General features: G+C 41.1%; 1 protein-coding gene across 2 annotated transcripts; it reads right to left on the reverse strand.

Annotated features, from left to right (window-relative positions):
- Nucleotides 1-1,342: 1,342 nt before the first annotated feature.
- On the reverse strand, nt 1,343-20,487 carry LOC148350360 (homer protein homolog 1). Of its 2 annotated transcripts, XM_088356242.1 has the most exons (10): nt 20,045-20,487; nt 16,198-16,354; nt 12,813-12,944; nt 12,634-12,726; nt 11,088-11,141; nt 10,345-10,490; nt 9,059-9,218; nt 6,774-6,884; nt 6,629-6,709; nt 1,343-4,457 (listed from the first exon to the last, which is right to left on the reverse strand). In XM_088356242.1, the coding sequence occupies exons 1-10, from the start codon at nt 20,047-20,049 to the stop codon at nt 4,269-4,271; spliced, it is 1,128 nt and encodes a 375-aa protein (XP_088212368.1). In that variant the 5' UTR covers nt 20,050-20,487; the 3' UTR covers nt 1,343-4,268. The 2 variants fall into 2 exon arrangements, with proteins under 2 accessions (XP_088212368.1, XP_088212367.1); XM_088356241.1 differs by lacking the exon at nt 11,088-11,141.
- Between the last annotated feature and the right edge of the window lie 1,646 nt (nt 20,488-22,133).

Genomic DNA, 22,133 nt, shown 5'->3' on the forward strand with positions numbered 1-22,133 from the left:
TCTGGTAGAGTGGATTGTCTTTTTGGGACATAATTCTAAGTCAACAAAACCAAAAGGGCTAAGTCTATTCCTTTTTGACATTGAACTAATTCTCTGTAATATAAATAATAATATAAATAATTTCAAAGTATCAACAACATGACACACAATAGTGAAAAGAAACCAAATGTATTCGACATTTTATATTCATCTCATCTCTCATCTCATTAGCCGTACCGCTTATCCTCATTTGGGCCAATCGCAGGGCACACAGGGACAGACAACTCATTCGCTCATTCACACCTAGGGACAATTTGGACCGGCCAATTCACCTGAAATGTATGTCTTTGGAATGTGGGAGGAAACCGGAGTGCCCGGAGGAAACCCACGCAAGCACGGGGAGAACATACAAACTCCGCACAGGAAGTCTGGAGCTGGATTTGAACCCACGACAGGTTCCCATGACATGAACTGTGCCGCACAAGCGCTAACCACTGCGCCGCCGTGAGACATTTTATATTGTGCTAACAAATACATATTTTAAAAGGTCTTGCAAAATATTGGCCCTCTTTGAGTGAATACTTTGTACAACATTCTTTTGCGGCAATCAAAGCCGCAAGTCTTTTTCGGTACGTCTATATAAGTTTGCAAACTCCAATAGATTTTCTGCTATAACAACCCTGTGTCTTTCCATCAACGATCTTCCCGGTCCCAGCTGAAGAAAAGCAACCCAAGAGCTTGATGCGGCCACCACCATGTTTGACAGTGGTGTTTAAAGGGTGATGCAGTGTTTCTCTTACGCCAAACGTAACACTTTGCCTTCAGCCCAAATAGTTGAATTTGTCTCATGTGCAGATTGTCCCACCTGAGCTGTGTATGCCTGCAGGTCATCCAATGTGATGATGGCCCTTTTGGTTGCATCTAATCAGTTTTCGGCAGCACGGCAGTGCAGTGGTTAGCGCGTGTGTGCCACAGTTCTGAGGTCATGGGATCAAACCTTCCTGTGTGAAGTTTGCATGTTCTCCCCGTGCTTGCATGGTTTTACTCCCACATTCCAAAATGTGCATGTCAGGTTAAATTGATCGGTGCAAATTGTCCCTAGGTGTGAAAGAGAGAGTAAATTGCCTGTCCAAGTGTGCCCTGGGACTGGCTGGCAACCAGTTCAGGGTGTCCCCTGCCCACTGCCAAGGACCGCAGGGATGTGCTCCAGCACCCCCGCAACCCTACTGAAGATAAGCAGATAATGGATGGATGGAATTTTATGCCTTTTAAGACTAAAGATCCATGGGGAACCATGCAATACTTTCGCTAGGCACTGTATATTCATTTTTAGTCGTACCGCAACTCAAAAAAACAACACATGTTCAGCATCAATACTTTAATTTGAATATTTGTGACGACAAGCCCTTGTTGTGTCGTGTTTTCCGACTTTTTTTTGGCAACAAATCAATCCTGACGAAAAGGCAATGTCAGCAAAAACGAAAAAAAAAAAGAAATCTGTACAGAAAAAAACATTAGGCAATAATCATGAAGAAAAAAAAAAAGTCGTAACAAGCTTTACTCGATAAATAGTTCAAAAATATTGCCAGTTTTTAAATACATTTTCATATCCACTCAAAATTTTCACCACAAAGGCGAAGAGCAAAGTACCTGAAAGTGACGAAGCTTAGGCTTAACCCTCTGCTGCATCTTCTTCTTTGTATTGCTTGCTTGACGGCTCGCCGTCGCCCTCCCGAAGCCTAAGAACTGCGTACCGTCGTCAAGTCCGCGCACCTTTCGTTCATTAATCGAGAAAGGATCCTGTTATACGTAGAAATAAATGTGTAGATAAATAAATACCTACAGATTCGAGCCGTATAAATAAGTGAACACATAATTCAATCACGTAAAACCTGAATATTTGACATATTGGACTGTAAAGTGCACCCAATTATAAGACGCACCTTCAATAATATTCCCTTATGTAAGATTTTATTTTCCATATAAAAGGCGCACCGCACTATAAGACAAATGAAAGCAAAACAACAGCAAGAGCGTCAAACGCATTAAATTAAGTGCAAGCAAAAACATGTAAGATTACAAATTATGGAGTCGCAGTCTCAAAGTGAGCAAACCACACTTTCCACCCCTTCTTATTATCATTAGTTGCGCAGCCTTTTAGCAAAGGAAAAGTAAAGGAAAATAAGGCAAAATAGACAAAACTGGAAAATAATAAAAATGCAAAAGAAAGAAAATAAGAAAATAAAGAGAAAAGAAAAAAATGAAAAAGGGAAGAAACAAAAAGAGACAGAAAAAAAGGATAAAAAAATCAGAAGAAAAGATAATAAAGAAAAGGGGTTCTTGAAGCAGCAAGATGACAAACATATAAGCAGCGTGATATGTAAAATAAAAGCACAATTCTCAAACTACGAGTAATTAAAAAAAATAGAGATAGAGAGAGCAATATAGAACAAGGGAAAGACAGGAAGAGATAAAGAAAGAGAAAGAGGGAAAAAGACAGAGAGGCACAGAGAAAAGGAGAAAAAAGGAGAAAAACACAGAATGAGAAAAACAGAGGGAGAGAGAGACAATGAGATAAGGAGTTGTGAGACAGAGAGGGAGAGAATGAGATAAGAAATTGAGAGATAGAGAGGGAGAGAGAGACAATGAGATAAAAAAATTGAGAGACAGAGAGGGAGAGACAGATAGAAAGAGAGACAGACAGAGAGAAACAGACAGAGAGGGATTAAGAGAGAATAAAAAAAGAGAAAAAAAAATGCAGCTCCAGTTGCCTTGTGAGTGGTGGCTAGCTTTGCAGCATCTAGTGGACACAATCCAAACTGCAGGCCATTTATCTCTTGTGCTGTCAACCTATTCTCGCGGGCCGGATTGAAACCCTTGACGGGCCTGATCCGGCCCGCGGGCTGCACATTTACACAAAAGTTATAGGTACCATAGGAAAAGGCTTTCAATTTTATCTCATATCTACACTATATTTACAGTACATTGTTGAATACGTGGGCCATGATTAAAATAATGCATTGACTAACCCTTAACTATGAAAATAATACAAAAATAAAGTTTGTATTTATTTAATGTCTTTCCGATTTAGTGTCAATACATTATTTTAATCATGGCCCCACGTTTTCGGCAACGTGGTACCGAGAGGACAAAATAGTGTCACCTATAACCCTAGTGATCGAGATACGACACTCTCATTGCCACCACAATTTGAGCTGAAAAAAAGGGAAATTTAGATATAAACCAGTTTTACATTAAAAATTAGGGGTGCACGTTACAATGAGTGCGCGTTAAACACACATAAATCAATATGAATAATTTATTTTTTGTTATATTTAGGTTTTACGTGATTTATGTGCTCATTTATAAATAGATCACATATATTTGTAGTAGAGGTAAGATCTTGAGCCTGGAGCCAACCTGAAATTTAGGTTGGGCTTGAAACGTCAATCATAAAGTTCGGGTTCGGGCCGGGTTTCCCTCTCTTTGACTTTTTAAAAAATTATCCACCCAGTGGTGTGAATGTAAGCATTGTTAACTACAACTAGATATTAGTTATTTTAATCCAGTTGTCCGCGATGCCACTGACCGAGGATAGCCGGGATGGGCTCCAGCACCCCCGCGGCCCTACTGAGGATAAGCGGTGCAGATAATGGATAGATGTACGTGTTGCCATGTTGGTTGTTCTGCGAGTTCCAAGATAAACAAGGGTTTTTCGTCATCTTTGTCATTGTTCTGTTTCTTGGTGGTGTTAGTCGGCCAAAATCACCCAAATTATCCTCCGGATTCCTCACAAATAAATTGGGAAAATTCGGCTTTGGTCCTTCAGATTACTTGCTGGGCTGGGTTTTATTTTAGGCCCGATCCTACCTCTACTTTGTACGCATTTCTACATATGGCAGGATCGGTCCTCCATTGTTAATTTGGCGGATGATGTCGCAAAGATGGATGATTGAATGCGCAAAAAAGAAACAAAAAACGTCAAAGAAAAAGCTCCAGTGCGACGGCAGCGGCGGCGAAGGCATGGTCATGATCCCGGCCGATCACTGTTGTAAACGATTCTGAGAGGGCGTGGCAAAAAAAGGGAGCGAGTACCATAAAAGCGTATAAAGCGTGTAAACATCTGGAGACGACCGCGTCGTCCCGTTGCCGCGGCGACGTGATGGCGGCAGTGAAAAGCTGCCCTCGAGCCCGTAATCCGTTCCAGTTACTTCCGGTTTGCCCTAACGGAGTTGAACCCCCCCAAAGTTTATCAGACGACGCCCGCCCCTCAAGTGGTCGGCGAGTGCTTAGCTGCACTCCAGAAGTTTGACCAGAGCGTCTCGCAATTCGTTCAGCTCGAAGATCTTTCCGTCGAGCAGCTGCAGCAGCGAGCGCAAGCTTTGGCGGAAAACCTCGCGCTCCCGTCTGTCGGCGTCCGCTCGTTGCTCCAGCTCTGCGAGTTGGACCTCCAGGGCTTCGTTACGGAGCTCCACATCCTGAAGAAGACGAAGAAATAATAATCAAGTGTGAAAAGGTGAGGAGATATGCTTCAATACATAGTATAACCCTAAAAAATATGGACATGCTTCATCATCATCTTGGATTAATTTAGCTTCGAGTTGGTTGCATGAAAGTAGGCTAAATTTAGGGTTCCTACACTTTTTTCATGGCCAAATTCAAGCACTCTTCAATTTTTCCAGTACCTTTAGAGGAAGAAATCTAGCGCCGATCAAAGGAAGTTTTTTTGTTGTTGTTGTTGTTGTCGGCTTTGATGACAACAATAAAGTCGCTAGCTTGCTGTTAGCACATACTTTGTTCTATTTAAAGCTGTTCCTATCTATGATCAGTGTCTGAAACTCAAAAAGTTAGCGGACACCAGGGCAGACAACTCTGAAAAGTTCCCTGCCCAGCCAGAAAGTTGCCTGCCCCATTTTTCACAACTTGAAACACAATAAGACGACTCATCGCAAAAAAAAAAAAAAAAAACCTTGTTGCAAAGTATTAAGGATTGATAATCAGAATATATTACAGAACAAAAATTTAAAATTAAGTTTATCATAAATCTACTTATAACATTCATTGCATGTATATGACAACGCTGTTTTCCATCTGCCATCAGTATGTACCTGTATTTACTCATCTTTATTCATACAATGTTTGCGTTGCGTTGTCTGCTACAAGCCACGTGAACTCCTCTTTCCACGATGCTTTTAATGTACGTTTACGTTTTGTAGCGTCATCAATTTTGCTAGCTTCTTTTGAATATTTCTTCTGGGGCTGAGGTTTTGGCTTGATTCATAACCACTTATCCATTTTTCTTATGTTCTCTGCTTTGGAAAATGATATGCAAATGCACGACCTTACAAGCCTCGGGAGAGTCCGGAAGCACGAAGTTATTCGATGCAGGCTTCTGATTGGCTGCCGAGTATGCAAATTGCCAAACGAACCGATATTCCGAAATTTCCAAACCGAACAAAGATTTCCATTTACCATATTGTGTAGGTCAACCAAAAACTAGTGCTACAAAAAACAAGGAAAAAAAACTAAATACGATTCTGTTTTTTGGGGTACCCATAGCAGCAAGATGGCGGATAAGGATTTCAAATCCCTTTAGGTGAGGTTTATGTAAGGTCAAATAAATGCTAATTTCTCAACCTATGATATTACAAAAAATTGCACATTTGTATCATAGTTTATTTTAAAATCAGTAAATATATAATTATAATTATATATTATATTATTAGATCATATTATATATAATTATATTATATAAAATGTATGTATTTTGCTAACTAAACATTGTTTTACCATTGAGAGATGCCTTATAATGCACGCTGAGGTTCTCAAATAGTGGGGCTGAACTCCCTGGGGGGCGCAGGGCTCCGTCAAGGGGGATCCAGGTGCGTTTTACTATGTTGAACTTTTTTTTTTAAACTTTCCCAGAATAAAGTGCTATAAGACTTCCACTACACAAGGGGGCAGTGGCGTTCTCAGCGGCAGTGTTTTGTTTGCCTTCATGCAGTGCATTAAGTGTAAGCATTGAGTATGAAGTGTCGACAAAAAGTGTAGCAGGCAGTTGTGTCATCACAATTGAGACAACAAAAAAGGTAGGGGGGCGTTGTTGGTTAATGGGTTGGATCCCTTAACCGATAGGGTTGTATGGGCACCATTTCCTGTGGTGTGTCTTGGGCAAGTACAGCCTGGTGGTGCCCGTCTCTCTCCAGGCCAACATACCATTTTAAACAAAATAAATTGTATGTTTTCCAGTACATAGATAACTTTCACAACAATCTAATCACAATGTGCGGCTCCTTCTCAAGCTTTCTTCATTTTTCTCATGCTGAGGTTTTTGAGTATTGAGATGGTGAATAAGCATTCTGTATAGCCCTTTGAGACTTGTGTTTAAGAGCTATACAAATAAACATGACTCGACTTAAACGTTCATATAAAGGCGAGAGTCCCAAACCATGACACTGTGAGGCGAGTTTGAGACATCATGCGCTATTGGCAAATTTAATACATCAGCATCAGTTTTCCCTTCAGCCTGGCACCTATGCAAACTATTTCAACCCAATACAACCCACAACGCAAAACCTTGCCCAGCCCTGCCGTAGTCCTCCCCACTAAAGGAAATCGGTCATTCTTGCTTGCAGCAGCCAACGCTCACCTCTAGCTTCTGCGTGAGCGAATCTCTTTGGGACTGAAACCGGTTGGAATCCTGCACCTCCGCTTTTAGACACTCCAACTCCTGAATCAGAAAGACGAGGAAGGTAAAACTGAAAAACTAAAGTTGGGACGTGAGGCACACGTACGTCCTCTTTGGCCTTCAAGGCTGCCTCAAGTTCCTCGATGGTTTGGTTCAGCTCCGTTTTTTCCGATTTCACCGCCGTGGTTTGGCCGCTGACGCACTCTAGCTCCGTTACCTGCAAGGAAAGGGTTCTCAATCGGGGCTATTTATCTATTACAACAGGATGTACAATTACAATTGAACATACATAAAACAAGTGCAAGTGTAAAAAAACATCAAATCTCAAAAAATGTGCTATTAGAGGATTTTTAAAAGACAGCATAGGATACATAGACTCCCTGTCCTTCGGCTTGACTTTACATGGTTCGCTAAGTGCATGGAAAGTTAAAGGGACATTGTGTAATATTTAGTGCCTCTTAGTGATAAAAACAACCTTGATTTGAATACTGGGCAAGAATACAGGATCTATCATAACAATGTTAATTTCTATTAAAAAAAAAGTATAAGTTCGAGAAATTTGTATTTCTTTTACATAGTGGAATCCCAACCTAGACGTTGCCGCCATGTTTGTCTGGCGTCTTACATTTGTAATCAAAAGATGAATGATTTGCCTATGTATCATGTTTCATGACAGAATATTTATTTCATTGTGTGTCCAAAGGGAATTTTGCCCATTATCAACAATTATTATAATCAACCAATTGGATAGCTATTATGAAAAGCATAAACAGGAACTGAACGGTCACAGGACACGCCTCCGGTGACTGACATCACCTGCCTTAAAAAGAAAGGCGCAAATGACTTCCTCCCTTTCTTTTTCTTCACACGCGGTTGAAGGAGAGGTCTCGCCTGCCCGCGCCAACTTAGGGCTATAGTGACCAAGTGAAATCCATAGCCTTGTTTCCTCAGCCAGGAAACATGGCAAACCCCAGCCAATATTTCTTCCTTTTCCCATCCATCTGCTGAAAAAGGCAGGATGAATTTGACCAAAGAGAGACTTTTCTGAGGAGGGGTGGGAGTGCATAACTGTGCATAACCATGCGGCCACCCCCCAACACACCTTTTTTTCACCACATGATGCTGTCCGACCCAAAGGTAGACAAGAAAAAAAATTCACAACAAACCGGTTTGGTTCTGGGTATAAATATCATTATAACCCGCTATAAAATAATTTCCAATCATTTAAATAAGTTGATTATCTTAAACCCGGGTTTATTTAAGCAATTTTCTCTGCAAGCGACTCTCTGCAGAGAGTATATAGAATAAAATAAAATATACCTTTGAAATGAAATGATGAAATGAAATGATCTGCATTTATATAGCGCTTTTCAAGTCAATGACTTCCCAAAGCGCTTTACATTGTGCTTCACATTTCCCAATAGCGGTGCAGCCATGTAATAATAATAATAATAATAATTTCCTTTGTATTGTCATTCTTTGTAACAATGTACACAGAACGAAATGTCGATACACCTGACCCGTTGTAGCGAGCCGATGCAGCTGCAGCCAACAGAGGGCGCCGCCATTTTACCAAAGTTATAAGTCTTAGGTATGACTCGGCCGAGGCGCGAACCAGCGACCTCCCAGTCTCAAAGCGGGCGCCTTACCATCTAGGCTAAGGCGCTAACCTGCTTATTGGGGGTAATTGGGGGTTCAATGTCTTACCCAAGGACACTTCGACATGTAACACGGACAAGCCGGGATTCGAACTGGGATCCCTTAATCCTAAAACGATCGCTCTACCTCCTGAGCTACTGCCGCCCCGTCATTGCTACAAAATGGGTTAACATATTGTGACAACAAAATTGGGCATGGCACTCCAGTTTCACATATTCACAGAGAGGATAAAAGAAACCAAGAAGATAAAGGAACAGAGAAGATAAGGTTATAAAATAAGGAGGATACGGTTATAGTTATAATTTACACAATATTTACACAAAAAAATGTCGGCATGTAGGATGTTGCATACAGTTTGGTATCGTAATACCGTTTGGTATCGTAAGGGTTGTGCAATATGCATGTTGGTTTAAGATCAGGTAATTGTGTCATTGTAATCCTGTGCAGTCCTTTGAGACATTTTTGTGATTAAGGGCTAAATAAATACATTTGACTTGACTTGACTTGATTTGGTGCAAAAATAGTCAACATAGTGCAAAAAATAGTCAACATTGTGCAAGGTGATATACTCATGGACGATACCTCACTCTGTTGGAAAAACATGTCTGTCGACAATGTAATTCATTTTCAACTATTTCTATTTTAGATTCTTGTTGATCAAGTTGCCTAAATGTTGCAGCCCTATTCTCAAACCTTTGTAAGGTAAAAGAGGAAAAAAATATCCACCCATACCCGTTTGTGTAGCCGCTCCGCCTCCTCCTGGTATGCGGCCAGCTGCTGCTTCCACTGCTTGACGTTGGCAGTGGACTCCAGCAGCGCCGCCGTGAGCTTAGCATTGTTTCCCTTCAGCGCCGCCAACTCGGCTTCCAGGTGCTTCCCGATGCTGGACGAGCTTTTGGAAAGAGACCAACGCACGGTTAAAGGGCAACGCAAAGAGTCGTAGATTATAGACCTGAATCCGTTTTAGCTATTCAATAGAAGATTACCTGGATCCTAGTCAGGGTTTATACACCTTTTTGTGTCCAAATTCAAGCACTTTTTAAGGACTTTCAAAGTGTTCATTTTTGCTTGCGGCCATACCACTCTTGAGAACCTTCTATCTCAGGAAGCTAAGTAAGGTCGGGCCTGTTCAGTCCTCAGATGGGAGACCGCCTGGGAGTACCAGGTACTGGAAATAATTCAATTGGCGCATGCTCTGCTGCAACAGCACTGACTGTACCGCTCCTCCCAGTACAGTCAATGAAAATGTAATTCCCTAAGGGGGCATTCAAATGGTAAATGGTCTGCATTTATATCGCGCTTTTCAAGTCAATTAAGACCTCCCAAAGCGCTTTGCAATGTGCTTCACACTTACCCATTCACACACACACTCCCCATTAGCAGCCATGTAAGGCGCCAACCTGCGTACTGGGGGCATTAGGGATTTTTTGTCTGACCGATCTGACTTTTGTTGACGTTGCTACTGTAGCACCTTATGGTACGGTGCGCCTTATGTATGTAAAATATAAAACTAATTAATTTTCTAGGGGTTCGCCTTATAATTCAGTGCGCCTTATAGTGTATTTTTAATTTTGAAATATTTTTTTAAAAAAAATTCTTAATTTAAAATGTATTTCAGGAATTACATTGGGAATTTATTTGAATCTTTTGAATTTAGTCATTTAATGATTTTATTATTTTTAATCATACTTTTTTGAAGTTTTGAAGATTATTTTTAAGTAAATAAAGAAAAAAACATGCAAAATCAGAAATATGTTCAACCGTACACCCCATGGCATAATTGTTCTCATTTTGTGTATTTTTTTCAAAATATTACTAGAAAACAAGTTAATGTAGTAAAACAATAAAACATTATGTAAACAACATATAAATATAATGACATATTAATATAAATAGAAATGAGATAAATGAAAATAATTTTAAAATGTTTCTAAAAAAATAAACAGTAGAACAACTTTTTTTCAATGTCCAACCTGTTCTTGAATTGTTCAGGTCTATTCTAAATGCAGAGGTATTACCTGTGCGAGAAGGGAATTGCATTGTGGGAAGTTTCAGCTCTGGTCTCTGCAGGCTGAGGTGCGTCTGCAGCCGCCGCTCTTTCCTCCTCTGCGCCATTCACGTTTTCCGGCGTAGGCGGTGACTGCAGAGGGCAGCTGGTGGAATCCTGTAAGATGAGATGGAAACATTTTACACACACACATATATATATATATATATATATGTATTCTTTATGTATATACAGTCATACCTCTACTTACGAACGTCTCTACATACGAATTTTTAAGGTTACCCCAAAATTAAAGACACCTTTGCAAAATTCCATGAAGTCTAGGAATTCGTGGAACTTCATCACCCAGAAAAGGTTTTGACTGGTCGGGCTATTAAATTCAATAATATTTTAAAAATTAATTTAATTTAATTCAATTAAAAAAAAAAATCATACTTTTGCATTTCTTGGAACGGATTAACCAATTTACATTGAAAAGGTGCCTCTACTTACAAATTGTTCTGGTTACATATCTACTCCCGGATCGAATTAAATTCATAAGTAGAGGTACGACTGGATTATTATTTAAGGACATTTATTGATCCACTACCATGGGTACACAGAGCCTAGAAAAAAATAGCAAAGGGGTTTGTCCAAGGGCACATTTTTGGGAATTGGAGAGCAAACGATGATGCAAGTTCACCAAATACAATGGTTTCGATATAAGATAGAGGAAAAAGGGATCAACACGGAATCTTTCAGGGTCAATTTTACCTTCTTGAACGCGGGTTTGCTAGGGGGCAGCAAGTTCCTTCGGACAGCGCTGCCCTACGAATTTGACGAGCAGAACAAGACGGGAGGGGGTCAAACTAGACATGGTCGAAGGCTAACTTAGACGAGGTTCACACTGCAGTTTAACATTCAATTCCGATTTTCTGTTAAAATCAAGATTTTGATGTTTGCCCACATTTACCAGCCCTAAATTGATGTTGTTGTTGAATCACTCAAGGCACCTGGGGTGATAATCCTCAGTAGCGCTAGACTCACGTGTGAGAGTCTTCTTAGTTCACCAGAAGAATTGGTAACAGGCCTTTTGGAGTGTGGGGCACCGAAGCCAGAGGTGCTCGGGCGATTGTTCTTCACAACAGGGATGGCACTGATCATCTTTGCACTTTTCTGTCAAGTGTTGCCATCTTCGGAGGGCGTGATGGTAGCATGTAGGACTGCACGAGTGACTTGCTTTGCACAACTAGTCGCTATTGGGTTCAGGGGCAATCACTTTTTCCACATAGGGCCACATTGATTTTTTTTTTGTGCCTTAATAGAAGGAATAAACATTTCAAAACAGCATTTTGTATTTCCTTGGGTAGTCTCTTTGTGATGTTCAAATTGGTTTGATGATCTAAAGCGGGGGTGTCAAACCCATTTAAACTCAGGGGCCATACAATAGAAAAACATTCTATCGGGGTTGGACTAGTAGATTAAAGAGAGAGATAGAAAAGAGAGAAAGAAATAAGAGAAAGAGAGAGGGAGAGAATAGGAAAGGGTGTGGGACAAGGAAAGAGATAGGGAGAAAGAGAGAGAAAAGAGAGAGAGAAACAAAAAAGATCAAAAGAGAAATAGTGAGAGAGAGGGAAAGAGAGAAAAAAGAGGAGAGAACGAGATAAGGTTAGAAAGAGAAAAGGGGAAAGCGACAAAAAGGGAAAAAGGAAGAGAGCAAAAGAAGGTAAAAAGACTGATAGAAAGACAAAGAGGAACAAAAAATGAGAAAAAAGAGAGACAGAGAAAGAGAGACAGAGAGAGACAGACAGAGACAGAGAGACAGACAGAGAGACACAGAGAGAGACACACACAGAGACACACACATAGAGACACACACCGAAAGACAGAGAGAGAGACAGACAGAGACACAGAGAGACACACAGAGACAGAGACACAGAGACAGAGACACAGAGACACAGAGAGAGAGACAGACAGAGACACAGAGAGAGAGAGAGACACACAGAGACAGAGAGAGAGAGACACAGAGACAGAGAGAGAGAGACACAGAGACACAGAGAGAGAGAGAGAAATACATTTACAGCGTCTTTGTAAGAGGCACCTGGTTTTGGCAACATCAAGTGGACATATTTCAACCTGCACCTTGTTTTTCTCTTGCGCTTCCCTAAGCGTTGTCTCGCGGGCCGGATTCATTCCCTCAACGGGCCTGATCCGGCCCGCGGGCCGCCTCTTTGACACCCCTGATCCAAAACCTTTGTGAGTGATAAATATGCGAAATACAAAAAAATCAGGAGGGGGGGCAGATACTTTTTCACTGTACCTGCGAGGGTGTGCTGGTGAGCTCCGTCTTCTCTTGTGACTTCTCCTTGGCGAGTCGGGCTGCCTCCTTAAACTCTGCAAACTTTTCAGCAAACTGGGGGAAAAAAACAATGAACTACATTTCAGTTGACAGCAAGCTAACATACTAGTGATAAATACAGAATAATACAAGTTAAAGACCTTGCTCAGGTGACTCTCGCAGGAAAAGCCTAACCCGTAAACTGTGTTAGCGCGACTGTCAGCCCACTGACCGAACTTCTGGGAGGTTTTGGTGAAGGTCATGTTGGGGGTGATGGTGCTGTTGATGACGGCCTGGAAGACAGAACCACACATTTCGCTTCATGCTAATGCCACAACGCCACACCACAAACAAAAGCCCACGACTGTAATCCCTCGATGTATCGCAGTTTACTTTTCGTGGTTTTGCTACTTCACGGATTTTCATCGAGCATCGTCTTCTTTTTAAGGAAGGAAACCTTTATTCAGCCAGTATAAACCATAAACATGATATATACAAGAAATCGTTTGACATGCGAACTCTCAATAATGATAAATAGATGTAAAAAGATCAGAGTAATAAAGATATTGTGTATAATACAAGGTAATTATATAGAATAGTTAAAAGAAAAGAATATGTACATAACAAGACTAGAGTAGAATAGGTCGGAGGAAAGTCGTTGGCATAATAATACTGTACATAATAACCTAATCATTTCTCGTTGAACATGCGAATAGCGGAAGGGTAAAAACTCTCTTTAAGACGTGTAGTCTTGCTCCTAATGGAGTGAAGTACCATATTTTCCGCACTATTGGGCGCACCCCCCAAAAATAGTTTTTGGTCCTATATCTTCCATACATAAGGCGCACCGGATTATAAGGTGCTACAATGGGAACGTGGACAAAACAGTCAGATAGTTCAGTCAAACCCCCTTAAAATTCTGAAAGCTTGCAAAGAAGCAAATACGTGTCATGGACACGTGTGGATGCGGTGTCCGTACGATGTCACTCAAATGCATCATTCCAAATATCATTCAGAAGGTTAAAGTCTTGGGATTCAAGAAATGCCAACCATTCCTTAGTTTCTATTTTCTTTTTCGCTTGCAACTTTACTGAGCATATGACAATAAACACTTGGAATTGAGTTTAATTTAAAAAAAGACCCATCACAGAAACATCGAGTTCACTCTGAAACAAGATACTGGGAAAATATATAGCCGGAGTAGCTCACCGAAGTTGTTGCGTTCAATAATAATGTGCAACCATGGTCCTCTTATATCCGTGAGTGTAGTAAATCCAGGAGAGTAAAATATTTACAAATACAGAATGGTAAATCATGTTTACTCTATGCCGTAGACAACCAAACTTGCTATTCACATTCATCTTTTTCGGCCAATTGCAGGCTTTGTTTTGCCCCTTTAGCCTATGCGAGCCTGTAAATGATAAAAAGGATCCGCCCACTTTACCTCCGAATAACTTTAGCCAATAGTGATCGATTCAAATGATGATTGAAGCATTGGCTGGGAAATGAAACGCCGGCATATGTATCCCAGCATACACCGCGGACCACATCGCCTACGAGGAAAAATCTAGTCGGCGACTGCTTGCCTTTGTTGCGAGACCTTGCGACTTAATATTGATCCATATGTAAGGCGCACTGTATTATAAGGCGCATGGTCAGTTTTTGAAAAAAATAAAGGCTTTTAGGTGCGCCTTATAGTGCGGAAAAGACGGTACCTGTGAGCAGGTTGACTGGGATCGTCCATTATTTTTAGTGTCAGTTCTCTCGTTCGTTCGATGTAGATACTTTGCAGGGACGGGAGGCCACTACCTATTTCCTCTGCCGTCCTCACTACTGATTCCATCTTTGACAATTCTTTCTGATTGACGCGACCAAACCAAACTGTAATTGACCTAGTTAAAACGGATTCAATGATAACAATTAACATTAACCACGTTGCAGTCTAAGTTGGACAAACCTAAACTACGTACTCGCAAATGAATGGTGTTTATCGTCATCTTACTCATACAACAAAATTGGAGGGCTTCTCCTTTCAGTGCATAAAGCAATGTGGAGAGTGGCTGGCTAGCTGCACGCTAGCATCAGGGATGGTCTTTGTAATGATTTAAAAACAAGCGCTTTACAATGTGTTTCACACTTTCCCTTTTACACACCAACCGAGAGCAGCATCAGCCATGCAAGGCAACTACCTGCTCATCGGGGGCATTAGGGATTCAATGTCTTGCCCAAGGACATTTCAACATTTAACTCGAGCTACTGCCGCCCCAACAACAGTCTTGTACGTAGCAGTTCTAGCACTGGGTCATGCGCATGGGTATTGGATCTGGCGTTAGAGAGATACATAATTGGCAGGAGTGGCTGTGAAAGAGGTTACGTAGCTGCAGCAGTAGGCCCCGCTCTGGCTTCCTCTCCCGCCACCGCCTCAGTCACTTCCCGGGCCTGATAACAATCTATTGCGCACCCAGTGTTCTGGCCAATTAGTCGGGGATGTTGAATCCATGTCTCGTTGGGTATAGTGGTGAAACACTGATGTATACTTGGATATAGTCCACAGACAAACATACACCAGGTACAGAGAGGCAGTAGCCCAGGAGGCAAAGGGCTTGTCTTGGGAGGTTGCAAGTTCTTCCGTGTTATATGTCGAAGTGTCCTTAGGCAAGACACAGGTATCGGTATGCGAGTTTGTGTGAATAGGCACATTGTAAAGCGCTTTGGGAGGTCTTCATTGATTTGAAAAAGTGCTATATAAATGCAGACCATTTAAAAAAAAAAAGCACTGAATGAAAGAGCCAAGAACAGCTGTGCGTGCTGCCAAATTAGATCACAATATAATAGGGCTGCACCATGAAAAATAATAAAAAATAATAAAAATATATATTTTTTTAAATGCGATTTTTCAGACCAGTATTGCAATTTTGATGCGACAGTACTTTTATTTGCTAAACAAATGTTTGAGCTTGTAAATAGGGGTTGTTCTTTGTCTTCATTGTAAAATAGAGTACAGTGGGACCTCGCTACTTCGCGGTTCGACGTTCGCGGCTTCAGAGCTTCGCGGTCTGTAATGGTTAAAAAAAAAAAGGAAAAAAAAAAAATCTTTTTCTTTTAAGGGGCGTCGCTACTTCGCAGATTTTCACTTTTAGCGGGTGGTTTTGGTCCCCATTAACCGGGTCTAAAAAATAATAATTTAAAAAAAAAAGATTCCCCCCCCTTTTTGAAGGTGCGCCGCTACTTCGCGGATTTTCACTTATCGCGGATGGTTTTGCTCCCCATTAACCGCGATAACCGAGGTCCCACTGTATTGGATAAATACATGTTTCTACTTTGCAGGTTTTTACTATTAAGGTACATTTTTGAAACGCAGCCCCTCCAAAAAACGAAGGATTACTGCATCAGTGATTAATTTTCTTCTGATAAATTTAGGTTTGTTAATATCAAAAACCAACAATATAACGTTAGCTACCTTGTGTGTGTTTAATCCCCCAAAACATTCAACTATATATTTCATTAAACCTAGGGTGAATGTGTGTATATATAGCAAGAACAGACCTTCGATCCGTCCAGGCTGATGATGCGGTAGACATTCCTGGTGCTGTCAAAGAAGTAAGAAACGGTGACGGCGTGTTTGCTGGTGGGAAGCCAGTTCTTCTTGGTGGTGGGGTCAATTTGGAAGATGTGTGCCCGCGTGCTAAAGATGGGCTGCTCACTGCAAGGGGACATAATTGCATGTTAATAGCCTGGGTGTGCATTTGAAAAGTGTTCTAATGTAGATCAATTTTGCTGTTTTATAAGTGGCATGTAAAAGGGATGCTGTAGTATTGTGACAAGCAATGTGTGAGATGATGCCAAGCGTCCAGCACAGCCTGGATCTGAATGACCTTGTGTTTTGCATGATGTGGCCATTGTTCAAGCATAATCCGTTTTTGACCCCTAAATGAAAAGCTACAACGCGTTCAGGAATCCACTAAGCAGATGTAGCGTGTGCTGGGGGTATGCTTTTGTGTGGGGGGGTGTTCCTGTTCCCACTGTCGTTATTGTAAAAATCTCCCTGTGAATGATTCTGTGAATAAAAACTCAGCACGTGACGTGCTCCTCCCCAGCGTAATTCGAAATAATCTGGCTGCAAAACACGCGGCTGTTTTGGCAGCCGTAAACCTTAACGTACTTAGATGTTTTGTTGCCATGGAGATAAGGCAACAGGCCATGAGACTCCATTTATGTTGCACTCTGTTCATTGTGACAAATACGATTTTCAATATAATCTGATCCATTTCAGATTTGTGTGATTGTTATTATGGGGAAATCTACTCGTTTGACTGTACACTTTTAAAAATACATTATTAAAATATAACAAGGAATGGAAACGTACTGATTTCATGTACAGTATTTGTATTGCACAGATTTTTGATGAGTGTTAAGAACTAAATAATTCTATCAAAATCCATTATCTGCATTGCTAATCCTCAGTAGGGTCGCGGGAGTGCTGGAGCCCATCCCAGCTATCTTCTGGCAGTAGGCAGGGGACACTCCTAACTGGTTGCCAGCCAGTCGCAGGGCACACAGGGACAGACAGTTCGCTCGCTCATTCACACCAAGGGACAATTTGGACCGGCTGATTCACCTAACATGCATGGGTTTGGAATGTGGGAGGAAGCCGGAGTGCCCGGAGCAAACCCCCGCAAGCACGGGGAGAACATGCAAACTCCACACAGGAGGTTCGATCTCATGACCTCAGAACTGTGCCGCACTTGCGCTAACCACTGCCCTTCAACCAAAATTTAAACACATATTCTACAGAAGTTTTTTTCACATTAATATCAAGCAACTGCAGTTTATGTTCACTACACATATTGAGATGATGTAATTAAACGCTCTACTGCCTTGCAAAATACATACCATAGTATCACGTGAAAACATTTGCCATTAGGAATTTTAACCATGCAAAAAAATGTTGAAGTTCTGGTTAGACCCCAAGGCAATAAGTTGGACACCTGGTTTCAAACGTTTAACATACTTCACTAATTTGAAGCTGCATGGTTTACGTTGTAAACATTTGATTAAGGCAAAGAAAAAATAAATAAAATGAAAATCACAATGCAGGCAGGGCAGGACATACACCCAAACAATCGAATGAATAGTGGGGGGAAGGGGCTGACTGACCAAGATTCTTTTTGACAGATACGTAGCACAAATACACACCATTACGTTTGCGATCATTTCAATAATTAGAAATGTAAAAGTTATTTTAATCAATTTCGTGTAGATATAAAATGTAATTGTAATATTCAATAAGACAAGTTCTGGAGACTTTGGCGGAACCAATTAAACGCTTGCAGCTGACCAGAATCTTTCTTTAGAATGTGAAACACAGGATTACAGCACAGACACAGCTTCTTCTCAAGGGCCGTTACCACCATAAACATTGCACAAAACTGTAAAAAGATCATTAATACATATATTAAATATTTATAGGGCAGCACAGCGACACAGTTCTGAGGTCATGAGATCGAACCTCCTGTGTGAAGTTTGCATGTTCTCCCCGTTCTTGCGTAGGTTTCCTCCGGGCACTTCAGTTTCCTCCCACATTCCAAAAACATGCATGTCAGGTTAATTGGCCGGTCCAAATTGTCCCTAGGTGTGGATGAGTGAGCGAATTGTCTGTCCCTGTGGGCCCTGCGACTGTCTGGCAACCAGTTCAGGGTGTCCCCTGCCCACTGCCCGAAGATAGCTGGGATGGGCTCCAGCGCCCCTGCAACCCTACTCAGGATAAGCGGTGCAGATAATATATATATATATATATATATATATATATATATATATACACATATATGATATATCATACACTTTTTTATCATACACTTACCAACTAGGCCTGTCTTTTAAATATTGACCATCTATCCTAACATTGATTCTTTGACATTTTCTTCTCCACAGACATAACCACCCTAATCAAACAAACAACAGTTAAAATATTTATGTATATATTGAGAAATATTACTTTCATATTTTATCTCCATATTCTCACAGTTGCTATGTTGCTACTAAAGTCATTTTTCGATACACTTACACCAATAACTTAAATATTTCCTATCTATAGTAATCATTTTTGATAGTATTGTTACAAGAATTTTCATGTTTATCCTGGAATGTGAGGTCTAATCTCTTTGTAAACAATGTAAACCAGTTTGTTTTTCATGAAAATAATCTGAACAAAACAGGCCAACACAAAATTTTGCAAAATAATCAACCTTTTTGTCCCTTTGTAATTTTTGAAAACCCACAAGAAAAATCTCCCCCCTCCCCAAGTGATTTAGGATCTGCTATCAGTATCATCACACGAGTATCTGAAGGCTTTGGGGGCACATACTCAATGCAGGTCTGGTTCCTCTCTGAAGGAGAACGACTTACACCGCCAACAACAGCGACTACATGATGAAGGTGCTGTAGCTGAGTTAGGAGGCTTTCCCTGCTACTAGTACACATGGAAATTATGTGAAACTGCTGCTTGAAATGCATCTTTTCACAAAAAAAAATGTTTTTTCTCAGGGGTTTTCTAAGAGTACTTTTAAGAAATTTAGCAATGTTCAACTATTGTTTACTAAACAATGGTAAAAACTAGAAACATGCTTTTGTTCCTCATGAAATAAAAAGCCTTCTTTTGATGTGTCCTATACCGATAAAGCTATGGAATAAAAAATTCTGTAAGGCTTCAAGAATGAGTCAAAATGGCAAGAATTGACTGGCACCGGCCCAGCTACCGACTGGCGACCAGTTCAGGGTGTCCCCTGCCCGAAGACAGTTGGGATAGGCTCCAGCACCCCCGCGACCCGACTGGGGTTAAGCGGTGCAGATAATGGATGGATGGCTGACACCGGGTCTTCCCATTTGAGATACATATCTGGCATTGAATAAGGTAATAATACCAATGATTATCAGAATAATACTGTTTGCATTTTAATATAATTACTAGTGTTTTAAGCATGCAGGTAAAGGGTGTTAAATATTTTCGAATGTTCTTTATACAGTGAAGTGTCATCAAAAGGCATCACTGAATTTCAAAGGGGGAAAAGGTGACGGATTTAATGACAGGAGAGATCGTGCCAGTGCATTTTCTACCCATAAACCTAGTACTGGACACTCAACCCGTGACAAAATGTGTCAGACTGTGAGTGGATTTATTGACAGCTGCTGTCCTCACGAACTGCTTTAATCTCCTGGGAGCGTTTATTAGCGGAGCAATCGGTGGTTAGCCAGCTAGGCTATGCTAGCTGCTCGATCGGTGTGCGTTGAGGAATTTGTCAGTGACGCGCAGGAATGTGCAGAGGTGCGCGAAAACGAACGCCACTCGTGCTTTGGCATGACCTCCTCCTGTAAAATAATCACAAATCAAACTAACCCCATGGTTGCTGGTGAAGTCCCGAGTGGTCCCGAAGACGATCCCCTCCCTCCGATCCCCCACTGGTCCTCTCGCCCTCTTCCGTGGAACACCCACGGTTCACTCCGACATGGCCTGACGTGTTGGCGGCCGTAGGTGCACGCGTGCCCGGACGCGCATGATGATGAGCGCGAAGCCGCCTCCTCCTCCTCCACCCGGCTAGCTAGCACCTGCTAGCATCGCTCGCCTCGGTTCCGTTCGGCTCCCGTCTAGAAGAATGAAAGTGGATAAAAATCGCTTTTCTTACGAACTAGTGTGGTACAACGAGGTTATGGCTGGTGTTTTTTTAGCTTTTGTATTTTTTTTTTAAAATATTCCCATCATATAGTCTGTATCGTATATCCATTCGTTGCTAGCTTTTGGCTAGTGGGTCTCTTAAGTGGAGACGCGTACGATTATGACGTCATCGCGTAAAACTTGACATTGGACGTGATTGGCTACATTTTGATCGAGTGTTAAAAATATAATGAGACGCTAGTCCATATCAGGGTTGTAATAAATTACTGTCAAATATATTTTTATTGTGTTTATTTGGGATTCTATTTTTTTCAGACTGTTACCAGTACTAAAATATTCAGTCGTCATTGATACCAATAATACAGGTACTATGAGTATCCTGTAGCCAGGGTTGGGTAGGGTTACTTTAACTTGATTACTTTCAATTACTTTTGGATTACTCCAATACCAAATATGCTAATAAAAGACAAAAGAGACTAAATATGAATGAAATTACTAAATTTTATGCAGGCTTGGGGGGTAACGGAATACATGGAACGGCAAAAATGATGTTGGCAAGCTGTTTGGATTTATTTTCATTTTGTTTCTGTCGCATTTTATGTTAGTTTTGCGGGATCAAAGAGATCAAAGCCAGGAGAGAAAGCTTACCACGTGTTGTGAGTCATAATTTTATTCATATTTAGTTTCTTTTGTCTTTTATTAGCATATTTGGTATTGGAGTAATCCAAAAGTAATTGAAAGTAATCAAGTTAAAGTAACCCTAACCAACCCTGCCTGTGGCTGACCGTGTATTTCACACCTAGGACTTCAGCGGTACTACGTCTGATTTAGAAGTAAGACCGGGCTAAAAAAAAAAACAGCCCGAGCCCGACCGATTAACTTGATTTGAGGGACTCAGCCCGAAGCAAGACCGAATTGTCATTTTTGTATTTGTTAGGAAGAAGGATGATTTTGGCTGTGTCTGTCAGTTCACACCGCCATGCCCTGTGCATGCTTGTCTGTGTTAGACAGTACTGATGAGCAGTGTAAGTCACAGCAGCATCCTCCACAAAGCAGGAACATCCACAAACAAAAAGAAACATGCAACATACGATGCCCAGCCCGACTGGGCCCAAATTAATGATCGACATTTTATGACATTTAGACATTTTATGGGTTCGAAATGCGGTCGAAGATTTTCCCTTTAGTCTGAATCAATCCAACCCTCAATAACCATTCTATGGTTATAAAACATTTACTGCGGCTACAGCTGCAAGTGTGACACATAAAAACATCAATAATAACCTCGTAAAATAACTATTATTTAGGAGTATGACCACATTTACTCACTCAGACAGACAGATAGATAGATAGATAGATAGATAATGGCTAAGGAGGTAGCGCGATGTCTTGGGATCAAGAGATCGCAGTTCGAATCCCGGCTCCCGTCGAATTGTCCTTGGGTAAGACACTGAACCCCTAATGCCCCCAATAAGCAGGTTAGCGCCTTACATGGCCGCACGGCAGCTATTGGGAAATGTGAAGCACATTGTAAAGCGCTTTGGGAAGTCTTGCCTTGAAAAGCGCTGAATACATGCAGTTCATTTCATAATCGAGCAGTTGTGTTGAGTTTTTATTCTGAATATTGCCGGCACAAACGAGGTACAGAAAAAAAGCTGTTTGATTCACAAGTGCTCAGGCAAAATAGCTGACAATCACTTTTATACTAGGTGGGATGCTCTGACCACAACAAAACTTTGGAGGAAGTGGAAAAATCTGTACTTTACATCAGACTTTCTGACAATTACTGATAAAACACAAGGCCTTCTACGTG

The sequence above is a fragment of the Urocampus carinirostris genome, chromosome 16 (genome assembly GCF_059441175.1).
Source record: "Urocampus carinirostris isolate Australia breed hairy pipefish chromosome 16, RoL_Ucar_1.0, whole genome shotgun sequence".
Taxonomy (NCBI): Eukaryota; Metazoa; Chordata; class Actinopteri; order Syngnathiformes; family Syngnathidae; genus Urocampus; species Urocampus carinirostris.

Bases quoted from the DNA above. Each gene is read 5' to 3' on its own strand.
- LOC148350360 (XM_088356242.1), bottom strand. The intron at 10,491-11,087 runs GTAAAATTGACC...CTCATCTTACAG, and splicing joins GCAAACCCGCGTTCAAGAAG to GATTCCACCAGCTGCCCTCT. The intron at 4,458-6,628 runs GTGAGCGTTGGC...CGTCTTCTTCAG, and splicing joins CGCTCACGCAGAAGCTAGAG to GATGTGGAGCTCCGTAACGA.